The 12,300-nt window shown below is 40.9% G+C and overlaps 1 protein-coding gene across 7 annotated transcripts in view; it reads left to right on the forward strand.

The window, feature by feature from the left end:
• Positions 1-12,300, forward strand: part of CDH18 (cadherin 18) — a 646,256-nt gene that overhangs the window by 594,464 nt on the left and 39,492 nt on the right. For all 7 annotated transcript variants that reach the window (XM_081014758.1, XM_081014761.1, XM_081014759.1 and 4 more), the window contains one exon: positions 1,805-2,058. In XM_081014758.1, coding sequence (XP_080870884.1) covers positions 1,805-2,058 — 254 coding nt within the window. The remainder of the gene's footprint in view (positions 1-1,804; positions 2,059-12,300) is intronic.

The raw sequence follows: 12,300 nt of genomic DNA on the forward strand, positions 1-12,300 counted from the left end.
GTAAACTATGGCAAGTGTTGCTCACTGCTGAAAACAAGAACTAGGAATGGGGAGAAATTTAATCCCCTTTTGCATTTAAAAATGAACTTAACTCACCTGCACTTTTCAAAACAGTACATTAACAAAATGAAACAAAAACAACCATCCTTCAGAATCTATACTTCTCTGAATTTGACAATGCAGTTCACCACCTAGTATGGGTCCATCTGTCCTATGCTTGGTTTTTGGACCAGGACTTCCATGGGGTCCCCTCTAACAGGGTACCCTGAATACACAACTGATACAATACTGGGTGATATACCACTTCATCTCATGATTGAAGACTAGGATTCCACCCAGTGCCTTAAACATTTGTGACATTTTGCTATGGAAAAGGCAAAACATTAGTTTATGGGTAAATTCCTTCCTGGCTTCAAATATGGCAACCATTAGCAACCATTGCAAGGTCAGGAGGTACAAAAAAACCTTTGGTTAAACCAATAAGACACCTAGCTAAAGGGAAAACGACACTAAGCAGAACCTGAAAATGAATATAGATTTTAGAAGCATGGTAAGAATTGGCCTGAAATGGAAACAGAATGATAAAAAGGAGTGGGTAGGAAGGTTTTGCTCTTCAGCCAAGTGCACTGTGGAAGCCACATGCAGCCAGCCTTGCCGCCAGGCCAGGCAGGGCAACAGCCAATGCCTGGGCAGCCAGCAAAGCACCACCCTCCAAGCGGGACTTCTGATTGGCCTATTCACATTTTCCCTCTTTTGCTGGAAGACTGCCCCTCAATACCACCAGCCAAGGGGAATTCCCCAGCAGCAACCAGCAGGCAAGCATGCTCTAGATGTCAGGAATGAAGGTGGAGCACAAGGGTTCTGCACCTGTTCCACCCCGAAGATGCAGAAAGAGGCCACTCCTTTGCTACAAAGGTATCTTTCTGAACTTTGCCTGTGCAGAATCCTGTAGGAACTGGATCCTAGCACCCCTTACCAGTTTTTGCTTCATAGGAGGATGCTGAGCCAGCCTACTCCTATCTGAGTGTTGATGGGTGTGATGATAATCAAGGACCATAGGATTAACTGTAAGGTTTGCAAGCTTCACAGACCAGTCTTTCACAGGACTGTGCACTGTCAATTAGGCAAGTTTCCTTTCACTGTACATAAGCCTCTTGGTGCCTTGGGGATCAGGCAGGATATACATCTAACACACTAGGTAATACATAATGATTAGTGGTATCCCAACCACGTTGTCATGATTGTTGTACAGAAGCATTGTAATTGGGCCACCCAGCATCCTTACAGGCCTAAGCATCCATTAATTACATCTGCCCGATTTAATTTCAGATATATTCTGCATTAGTCCAATAGATATTGCTGTAAAACTGTTTCACTTTAATAGTTTGTGCCTTGCCACTGTAGCAAGGGGTGCCAATTCAAATAAAATATGGGGGGCAGTGCACGCGTCTTTTTCACGAGTCAGGTGCAGGTGGTTATCTCATTGCAAACTCAAGAGTGTTCATTTATTTCCAGGAGTCAGATGCCATTATGCACTTAGTACATAGTTTCAAGCTACAGGAAGTGGAGGGGTTAAACTCAGCATTACCAAAGCCTGCCACTATAATACAGTACAAAGGTGCTACAGCTAAAGTGCAGTAAAGGATGCTGTGATCAAGTCTGTTCAAACTATATTACACAAGCAATTCTGAGGCTGGAAAACCCCTCTCTGATGGTGGAAATAAGGCAGCGAAATAATGTGTTTTGTGAAATAACTTAAACCCAAACTCACAGTGGTAATGTGAAATTTCTTTTCTTCCCACAGCCACTGAACTATGAAAAAAAGAAATCCTATACTCTTAATATAGAAGGAGCAAATACCCACCTCGATTTCCGCTTCTCACACTTAGGACCTTTTAAAGATGTAACTATGTTGAAGATCATTGTTGGGGACGTGGATGAGCCTCCATTGTTCACTTTGCCTTCCTATGTCATGGATGTTTACGAAAACGCCGAAATTGGGACTGCGGTGGGCACAGTTACAGCGCAAGACCCAGACAGCGCGAACAATGTAGTAAGGTATGCTAGTATATTCATAGATCTTCAGTTAACTAAAAATAGTATGGGGTGGAGGAGGGGAAACCGTGAGGTGGGAAATTTGTAGTCTTCATAAAGCTGTACTATGGAAAACTTCCTCGATCCCTTATTAAAAATGAGAAGTGTTGGAGCTTACACATTTTTATTATTGAAGCATGGTAGGTCAAATGTAATCACAATTTCTTCAAGAAAGTAAAGTTGGGTAAAAATAAATGTCCCACATATACGCTAACAATAGAAAGGGTTACTGAAACTCAGAGACTTGTTGCGACTTACCTGCTTAATATTAGTGACCAGCGGGAGCTGAAACAAAATTTAGTGTATCAGCCTGCCAGACATGCTCTTCTGTATTCCAACTCACCCACCCAACCACCCACGGTTTTCTGTTTTCATTTTCTAGCTAAATCTCAACAGGATCGCTCTTCATTGGGCTACTTTGGGGGAGGGGACTATTGATTGGTTGGTGGTACTTTGGAAAACCTTGGCATTGCCCCAAAGATGCTTTTACTTATCTGTTGTTTCTCAGTGCCTCTGGCTGGCTACAATCCTACTGACTCTCACCACCAGAGTTTGCTTGGGAGTGATACAACTTTGTTAGCAGGGGTGCCAACTTGAATGAAATATTGGAGGGCCCAGGTAAGGCCTGCCCCGTATAACCGATCACAAAATGTGGCACATGAATGTCAAGGCCCATTAACTTTGGGAGGGCTGGCCCCTTCTCAAATATTTTATTGGAGGAGGCCGAAGGGACCTCAGCCCCCTAGGAGTTGGCTCCTATGTTTGGTATCAAAACTACTAATCAAGTTGAGAAAGGAATAATAGTTTACTGGTAGAGCACATGCTGAATCTTTAGTATCTTACATTAAAAGGATCTCAGGAGGAATTGGGATGACACCTGCTTGGGACCTTTCTAGACTACTCATAGAGTAAAGGTAAAAGTTAAAGGACCCCTGGATGGTTAAGTCCAGGCAAAGGTGGCCATGGGGTGCGACGCTCATCTCATTTTTCAGGCCGAGGGAGCTGGTGTTTGTCCACAGACAGCTTTCCGAGTCATGTGGCCAGCATGACCAAACTGCTTCTGGTGCAATGGAACACTGTGATGGATGCCAGAGCACACAGAAACGCCATTTACCTTCCCACCGCAGCAGTACCTATTTATCTACTTGCACTGTACTTGGCTAGGTGGATCAAAATTTTGATTCTATAAGACAGCTTCATCTCTTCATATAGTCTCCTACAAAGGAAGAACTAGGCATTTTTGTCCATTCCATATGGCATATATTCCTGGGATCAAACCAAATGCATCATTTTGCTTACTGTTAAATAATGCATCACTTTATACTTATTTTTAAACAGTAATAGATGGTGTATTGAGTAGTGTGGTGACACAGAATTTGTAAAGTTGTTCACTTATAAGTATCAGGCAAAACATTTTATGATGAGTTTATTGGCATTAGGAGCATACAAAGAAAGCTCTCGAGAAGCCAAATGCCTGCCATTATGATGAATGGAGAGAGGTCATATATATTGTAAGATCCCACATGTGTAGAAAGATGTTCAAAGCACTGGCACATTGTGTTTAATGTGCCCAATGCCAGAGATAGATATGAGGGTTTTCCTTCACTGTAATGGAGTCTTAGCTGTAATTTTTACTTTTCTCCCATGTGAGTTAATGGCACTGCTTACTGATATGGAGGAGACAGAACATAAACTTGTGAATCCAGAGGCATTAGTGATATGGGAGTTAAAACTATTCCTTGTCTCTGGTGACCCAAGTGTCCTGCAGAAGAGCAGCTTCCGCCTCCCCGCAAAATCCACACTTTTCCCCACCATCAGTCCCTTTTTCAATGGGAGAGCATGTGCCTAATGGTTAAAAGAGGTAGCTTGGTTGTGTGCAACAGCTTGGACTTTTGTAAACAATCAGACAAATATGCAATATTCAAAGATTCATTCTGCACAACTTAGCATAACAGAGTTTAAGACAAGGCATCAGCTTGAAGCCCCAAACCATGAAATCATGCCAGTGTTGCGGGGATGTTATGATGGAGTTGCATAATGATGCAAATGTTTTAAGATTAGGGTTTTAAGTCTCCAAATCTGAATCAACTTTCTTTCCCTAAAATGAAAATTGCATTGCTTCTTCCGGCTTAGGTGAAAGATTAAACCTAGCATTATGTCTTTAGTGTGCTAGTAGGTTTGCTTGTTTGTTCTGGATCCTACGGGAAATGGGAGGGATTTTTCTTTAAAAAAATAAAGATTGTGTAGCTGTCTCTAAACAATTGAATGTTGTGGGTAAACAAAAGCTCTAAATAAGCGAATTCGGAGGGTAAACAAACCAAGCTAAGATTACAGTAAACCCTTTTAGGAAAAGGTATGCAAATCTGTAATGGATATATGCTGCAGTAACCTAATCTTTTTATTATGAAAAGTTTGGAAATTATTTTCTGGTTTTCTTTAACAGTGTGGGAAAGTACTGTTAGATACGTTTCTAACTTTTAATGGTGTTTGTGTGTGTAGATAGATAGGTAGATATTAATTAAAGCATATCTTCTATGTATGGTTTTATCAACATAGCTGAAGGATTAGCATGAAATTTTACAGGATCCCATTTTTAAGATTCTAAGACACATTTTCACACACTGAAAGTCAGAAATATTTGCTGTCTAACAATACCCCGCTTTTATCTATTGTCAAGTTACAACATAGCCAATAGTTCCTGTCATTCTCTTATTACGCTTGGAATGTGTAAAACCCTCCCAAGAAGTATGGCCAGTATTATTGACATTGATGTTGCCAGAATTCATTATTATTTGGTCTGGAACACAAATCTCCAGCTCTTGAGGCTTGGCTGCCTTCTGAATCAGCTCCTGAGAGGTGTTTTCTAGTTTTGAATGTTAGCTGAGCTTCTGGGCATGCCCAGGTCATCAAGGAACCAAAGGATCCATGATTTTCAAAGGCACCTGAGTGTTCAGTGGGTTTGACTGGATACTGTGGGAGCTACATGTCCAGCAATTCCTTGCATCTAGGATTTTTTCATGAGCTTGTTCCCTGCTGCAAGGCCAGGATGGGACATGAGGTTGGGAGGCTGGGTTAATGCACCTGTGCCCATGGAGCCAATCTGCCATCCCTGCAAGTATGTTTGCACGGCTCCAATTTTGCACATTGCAAGAGGAAGAGAAAACCAAGCAATTTTTACCTGGGGAAAGTGAGATTGCTCATATTAGATGAGCTTACCTTTGATTTTACCTGAGGGGGATTAATCTGTCGCTAGTAACTGAAACACTTTTCGCTTATTTCAAAACAAGATGTTCTGCATGAGAAGAAACATCCAAATTTGCATCAAATGCCATTTTCAGATTATTATTTTTAGTGACAGCCTTAAGGATGCAAAGAACAATTTTACTCGTGTTTTTGGAAGTCTTTTTGCCTTTCTTTGGAATTGTAATATGTTTGCTTCAGAAAACACCACCAAATTTCCATATAATTTTTCTGTAGGGAAATTGCTCATAGTAGCTAATTGCAACATAGTATTGACAAACTAACATTTTTACCCCCAGTTATTATAGCCATTTTTCGTGCTGTGTGCTGGGTTCTGCTGTTGAGTACACTATTTGATTCTGGAGTTTATCTGCCTGCCTTACAAGGAAACTGGATCTCTTAACTTTCCAAATATATACAGAAATTTAATTCTGATTTTTGTTAGTAATTATATGCTATGATTTTCCCCCAAAGAAGACACACACACACACACACACACACACACACATAGTTGTATCAAATGTTAGCCATACTCAGGGTACACCTATTCAAATTAGTGAAAGAGACTAACTTAGGTCAATTAATTTCACTGTATCTTTTCTGAGTAAAATTTAGTTGGATACAACCCAGAGTTCATTTACCAATCGCTTGTGAGGAAAATGAAGGGCTCCTTAATGAGTAAATGGAAATTGTGACCTCAATTTTGTAAAGTTTACAGAGTTAGGTGCCCTTGGACTGCTGGACTTTTCACTTTGATATAGACAAAGAGATGATAAGTTAAAATGCAATTAACTTATCTGAAGGTATGCTAGCTATTCCACTCTAATTGTCTTTCGTTCAGCTTTCCTCTCCTTTCTTTTTCCTCCTTTTATACTTGCTTTCTTGGATTTCAGTATTATAATTCATCAAATTTTAGTTATGAGTTCAACAGAGCATACAATGTCAGCTTCCATGTCATTAGATACGCTAGTGCTTGTTAAGATAAAGGGGATTTTAAAAAGAGTTATTTTTAAAATCTACCACTAGTGCTAGGAAATTTTCTTTAGTTTCTCATGCTGCATGCTGGTTTTATTATACCGGCTGCTTTTCACCTGACAAAATTCATGTATGAGTACATCAGCATGCTTTCCAGCTCTTTCTTCTGACTCTGTTGGTTTGCACTTAGTAATTTTTTTGAAAAAAATTTTTCCTCTATGGTAAAACTTTGGCAGTTCTTGGCCAGAGTCTTTTCACAGTCATGTATAGTTTTGGCAAAAAGCCCCAAGTTCTTACATTTATATATTAGAAGGGATACTATGTTGTAGCACTTGTCTCTGTTTATCTTGTTGTGGAACTATTTCCATATGTATTTTTACCCATGCAAGGGGCCATCAAAAATGTCCTGTGTGTTCAAAATATGAGGTTCAACTCATATTATGGACTGTCAAGGTTATCTGGGAAAGAACTTTGGCCCTTAGAGAGTTGAGCCAGTGATGAGAGTGGAGATGGAGTGTTTTAGACTAGACAGAACATTGTTCTGTGACAGGCTTCCTACCAACCTTGTTGGCCTCCAGATATTTTGGATGTTATGGTTCAAAATATCTGGAGGGTATTTGGTTGTGGGAGGCTGATTTAAAGCAGTGTTATATTGGGAGAGGGCATAGCACATGATGTGCAATCTTAAAGTTCTAGTTGCAATCTCTGACACCTCCACTTACAAGGATCTTGCACAGCAAAGGTGGGAAGAAGATTTTGGATAGCTAGGACTTGAGATGCTGTTGTCACTTATAAGTAGACTCCACTGAGCTAGGTGGACTGAGAGTCAAACAGTGGGAGGCTACTTTGTATGTTCAAGGCTGAAAGTTTATGAAAAAGATGACTCTGGTGCCTCATTTGATATGTTTTATCCATCCTAATGGCTCTCATTAGCTGTGAGATGCAAATTCCATGAGCTCTGTGTCATATCAGTATCAAGCTGTGCTCTGTATCTGATTACAGTGCTGGCTGCAAGCCACTTGGCTTTTGACGAGAGAGCTATTGAAGGATGACACTAATCCAACAAACAATTAATGAACATTTCTCGTAATCCACTTTGTGTGCCCTGGTTGTTTTATTAGGACATTTCTGAAGCAGATACTCATGAGAGTTCAGCAATACATTTTGTATCCTTAATTATATTGCCCCATGGAATGCTGTGTTTGATTGTTTCCTTTGGACTGGGTTTGGAATGGGTTTACCTTGGAATGGGTTTACGTGGGGCTACCTTTGAAGGTGACCCGGAAACTGCAATTAATCCAGAATGTGGCAGCTAGACTGGTGACTGGGAGTGGCCGCCGGGAACACATAACACCAGTCCTGAGATATCTGCATTGGCTCCCAGTACATTTCCGAGCACAATTCAAAGTGTTGGTGCTGACCTTTAAAGCCCTAAATGGCCTCTGTCCTGTATACCTGAAGGAGTGTCTTCACCCCCATCGTTCAGCCCAGACACTGAGATCGAGCGCCGAGGGCCTTCTGGTGGTTCCCTAATTGCGAGAAGTGAGGTTACAGGGAACCAGACAGAGGGCTTTCCCGGTAGTGGTGCCCTACCTGCGGAACGCCCTCCCATCAGATGTCAAGGAAATAAGCAGCTATCCAATTTTTAAAAGACATCTGAAGGCAGCCCTGTTTAGGGAAGTTTTTAATGTTTAATGCTGTATTGTTTGTAACACTCGATTGAGAGCCGCCCAGAGTGGCTGGGGAAACTCAGCCAGCAGCCAGATGGGTGGGGTATAAATAATAATAATAATAATAATAATAATAATAATAATAATAATATAATTTGTTGTTGTTGTTAAGACAGTGAGGAATCAATCCTCAGGGTCAATTGCTCGTTTTTAAGGCTACACTTTAAAAACCTTAATTCATAGAAATTAGAAATAACAGAATTGTAGAGTTGGAAGGGACCAGGGGGGTCACCGAATCCAACTCCCTGCAATGCATCAGTCCTTTGCCCAGTGTGGGGCTTGAACCCACAACCCTGAGATTAAGACTCTCATGATCTTCATACCTTCAAAACTCCACAGCCCAATCCTGTAGTGATGTCTAGCCACTGGAACAGCCTTCCTCAACCAGGTGCCTTCCATACGCTTTGGACTATGGCCTTTGTAATCCCTGACCCTTGACCATTATGGCTGGAGTTGTTGAGAGTTCTCTGAAACATTTGGAGAGTACCAGGTTTGAAAAGCTTGCACTATAACATTAATCATGTATCATGTTCCCTTTCTTTGATTGTGTTCTGGTTTGATAGAATAGTTCAGATTTGCAGCGAAGTGTGCCGATCGTCCGACCAATAAATGCTGCTGATACATGTTGATCTTGATGTTACTGAAACATTATTTTACCTTCTCCTCCTTGAAATTCTTACAGATGATTTATCTGAGTGGAACTTTCCCAATTTGCTACAGGTGACATCTAGTGGCATCTCTGTATATTGTGTGGTTTTGCTTGAGCCGAATCTTAATTTTGAGGAAATTTACTTGCCTGGAAAGGAATTATGATATGTTACATATTGACGTTTGTGTTCTATGCTGTAAATCACCCTGTGGTCTTTTGACAAAGTGTGTCATATAAGTTTTCTAAATAAATAAATACATAGTAGGATGACCAAGCATAACATGATTTTCCTTTGAATTGGAAGAAGCTTTGTGAAAATCTGGATATTCACATGGAAGACTTTTTATCTTCTACAAGTTAATTAAAAATGTTTCATGCGCAAACAGGAATTGACACCTACTAAATTAGGAGGAAAGCCATATAAGTTGCTTAGGATACAATATTTAACATGGGTTGTGCCCTCAGTTAAAAGAAAAGTAGTTGTTCTTATGCTTCATTAAAATTGATGGGATTTCAGTCTGACCAACTTTCTCTGGTTTGAGGTCATCCAGTCTATACCAGAGTTCTTCACTGAACTCTTGAGTATAAACTCACTGAATAACATCTTTGAAACTTTCTAATTTTCAGTTGTTCAGCCATCCTGAATAGATGTATCATGAATTAGTACCAATTTGCCTTTTGAATTTTCAATATACCGCTTATCACCAGTGTTTACTCTCTCTTTTCTTTTTGTGTTGGGTTAATGGTGAAGAGAGGGGGTTAGGATTTCACAGGCCATCACAACAGGCCACAAGGTTTCTTCAGCCATGAGAAGGTTGGAAGCCATTCCTTTACCCCATAGATGGAAGTGCTTCTGTTGGATGTTAAATATACATCGACAGCAAAACACTCTCACAGACGAACCATTACCTTGAGCAACTATTTAAAGGGAATGTTCCCTCTAGTCATAATGTTGCCTTCACTTGTTATATCTGGAACAGGAAGTCTTCAGAGGGGCTTTGATCTGGTTTTACGTCAGACTTTAAAGGCCACTTGGTATAGTCAGAATAACAATTACTAGAAGTAAATGCAAACCAATGGATCATTTGCCACCCCCACCCCTGCAAGAGTTTAATATATTCATATGAAATTCCCTTTGTTGTTTAGATCAGGCAACATTTGAACAAAATTTCAGCTGTTTTTCACAAGTTCTTAACAGAGAGGGCCAGCCCCACTATTGGAAATACTACTGCCTTAGTCAGACAGCTGGTTTTTGATGTAATAAAAAGACAGATTATTTTTAGTTATTTAATATATTTTTATTTATTTCTTTATCCTCAGAGAGAGGTAGCTTTGAAATTTTCAGCCTTAGGCACAGTGTGCCTTGGCTGGGGGGGGGGGGCTATGGGGAGTTGCTGTTCTGCCTCGGGGTCCAGCAATGCTAACAGCCAGGATTTCAACAAGTCAGCAACACAAATATATTTTGAATGCTCTTCGAGGCAGAAGATTTGGGAGTTATACCTTCACATGAATGTAAAAGGTGCAACACATATAGGATATAAATTGAATAAATAAATACATCAAATATCTTCACTTGGTGCTACAACAGTTTCTAGAAGATATTCTATATTTGGGGGGGGGGTTATTGAGAAAGCATACCTTTTAATGGGAGATGACTGGAAATTAAACTTGAGTATTTTGTATCCAATGGCATTGATCCTCTCCATTGTAATGCTGTTCATTAACCATTGCTGTGACTGATGAGTGATAGAGAGCCTCAAGTGATCTTGGCATTTTGCAGACTGCATTAGGAATTATACTACATGGTTTGCTTAGCAGCTAAATGCTAGTAAACAGAGAGAATATTTCAACAACCTTTTCCTTTTCCCTTTTTAATGCACCTGCTTTATTTCCAGGCAATGTGGAGTGCATGTCCCAGATTAAAGCAACCTTGCACAATTTTTAAAAAGTGTTTTCTGTGCACTTTGAAGTGTTCATTTTATGAGGAGTTAGTGGAGCATGGCACAGAGCCTTATTGCTGCCTCTGGCTTTCCACTTTGTCTAATTGTTGTGCAGTATTACATAGTATGAAGTGATATATTGTGGTGCTTGAGATACTTGCTCCTGCAGGCACTGTAGAAGAGCCCATTTCCTATCCACCTTTGTTTTAGCAGGTAGCACTGATGGACTTTAACACTTAGTTCACCAAAGTTTGCTTGTAACCAGTGTGGTGTAACACATTGTGTGGTGTAACACATTGTAACCAGTGTGGTGTAGTGGTTAAGAGTGGTGGACTTGTAATCTGGTGAACCAGGTTTGATTCCCTGCTCCTCCACATGCAGCTGCTGGGTGACTTGGGCTAGTCACACTTCTCTGAAGTCTCTCAGCCTCACTCACCTCACAGAGTGTTTGTTATGGGGGAGGAAGGGAAAAGGAGATTGTTTGCCGCTTTGAGACTCCTAAGGGTAGTGATAAAGCGGGATAACAAATCCAAACTCCTTCTTTCTTCCTTCCTTCTTCTTCTATCTCACCATGGTAGATTAATATATTGTGTGCTTCCTTCAATTTGCAACATTCTACCCCACTTTTCTTAAAGCCATGCCCATAAACATAACCTGTTGTGGAGCTATGGATGCAAGAACATAAGAATAGCCTGTTGGATCAGCCCCTAGATCTAGTCTAGTATCCTGTTCTCACAGTGGCCAACAAGATGCCTGTGGGAAACCAGGAAGCAGAACATGAGCACAAAAGCACTCACCCCTCCTGTGGTTTCCAGCAATTGGTACTGGGAAGCGTTGCTGACTCCAATTGTGGAGGCCTAGCATGGCTACATCATGGCTATTAGCCATTGAGATAGCCCTCTCCTCCATGAATTTAGCTAATCCTCATTCAAAGCCATCCAAGCTGGTGACCATCACTGTCTCCTGGGGGAATGAGTCCCATAGTTTGACTATGCACTGCATGAAGAAGTACTGCCCCAAATCTTCCAACATTCAGCCTCATTGGACAGATGAAGGGACAGTATTATACCATTAGAAGTATTCTTGATCCTTAACTGCTGGGGTCATCAAGTACAGGGACCAGGTTTAGATCCCAATCCATTAGGTTCCCTAAGTGTATCATTCTTCTTCTGGTGCTGGACAGCTACTCTTACAGATAGGGATCTAGGTCCCACAGAATGGGTGAGAGTGCCTAGTTTGCCTCTGTATCCAGGGCACACAAAGATGGGCTACATCTCAGTGGTATTCTTGTAGGATACAAACACTTTCCTGCCTATCACATGGTTGCTTTGCTAGCTCATACTAAATTTCACTTGAGAACATAAACAGCCAACATGGCCAGTCACCACAAAAAGTTTTACCTTATGTGGCTGGAAAATTGTAGAAAGAGAAAAACAGGGGGAAATTCTTGTAAATTCAAGGAGTGGAACTCAATGTTGCTGATTTCTGCTTACCAGATCTCCCCTCGCCTATCCCCATGTGCTGTGCTGGAGGTTCTCCTGACCTTCTAGAGACTGTGTGGGGAGGTGAGATGGTTAGCCCCGGTTGTGTTAGCAGGACTCATTGCTCTGGCTTCCACTAGTGCAAGAGTTTAGTTGAATCTGCCCCATAGCTCACCTATGCATATACAACA

Source organism: Podarcis pityusensis (assembly GCF_964106645.2).
Source record: "Podarcis pityusensis genome assembly, chromosome: 7".
NCBI lineage: Eukaryota > Metazoa > Chordata > Lepidosauria > Squamata > Lacertidae > Podarcis > Podarcis pityusensis.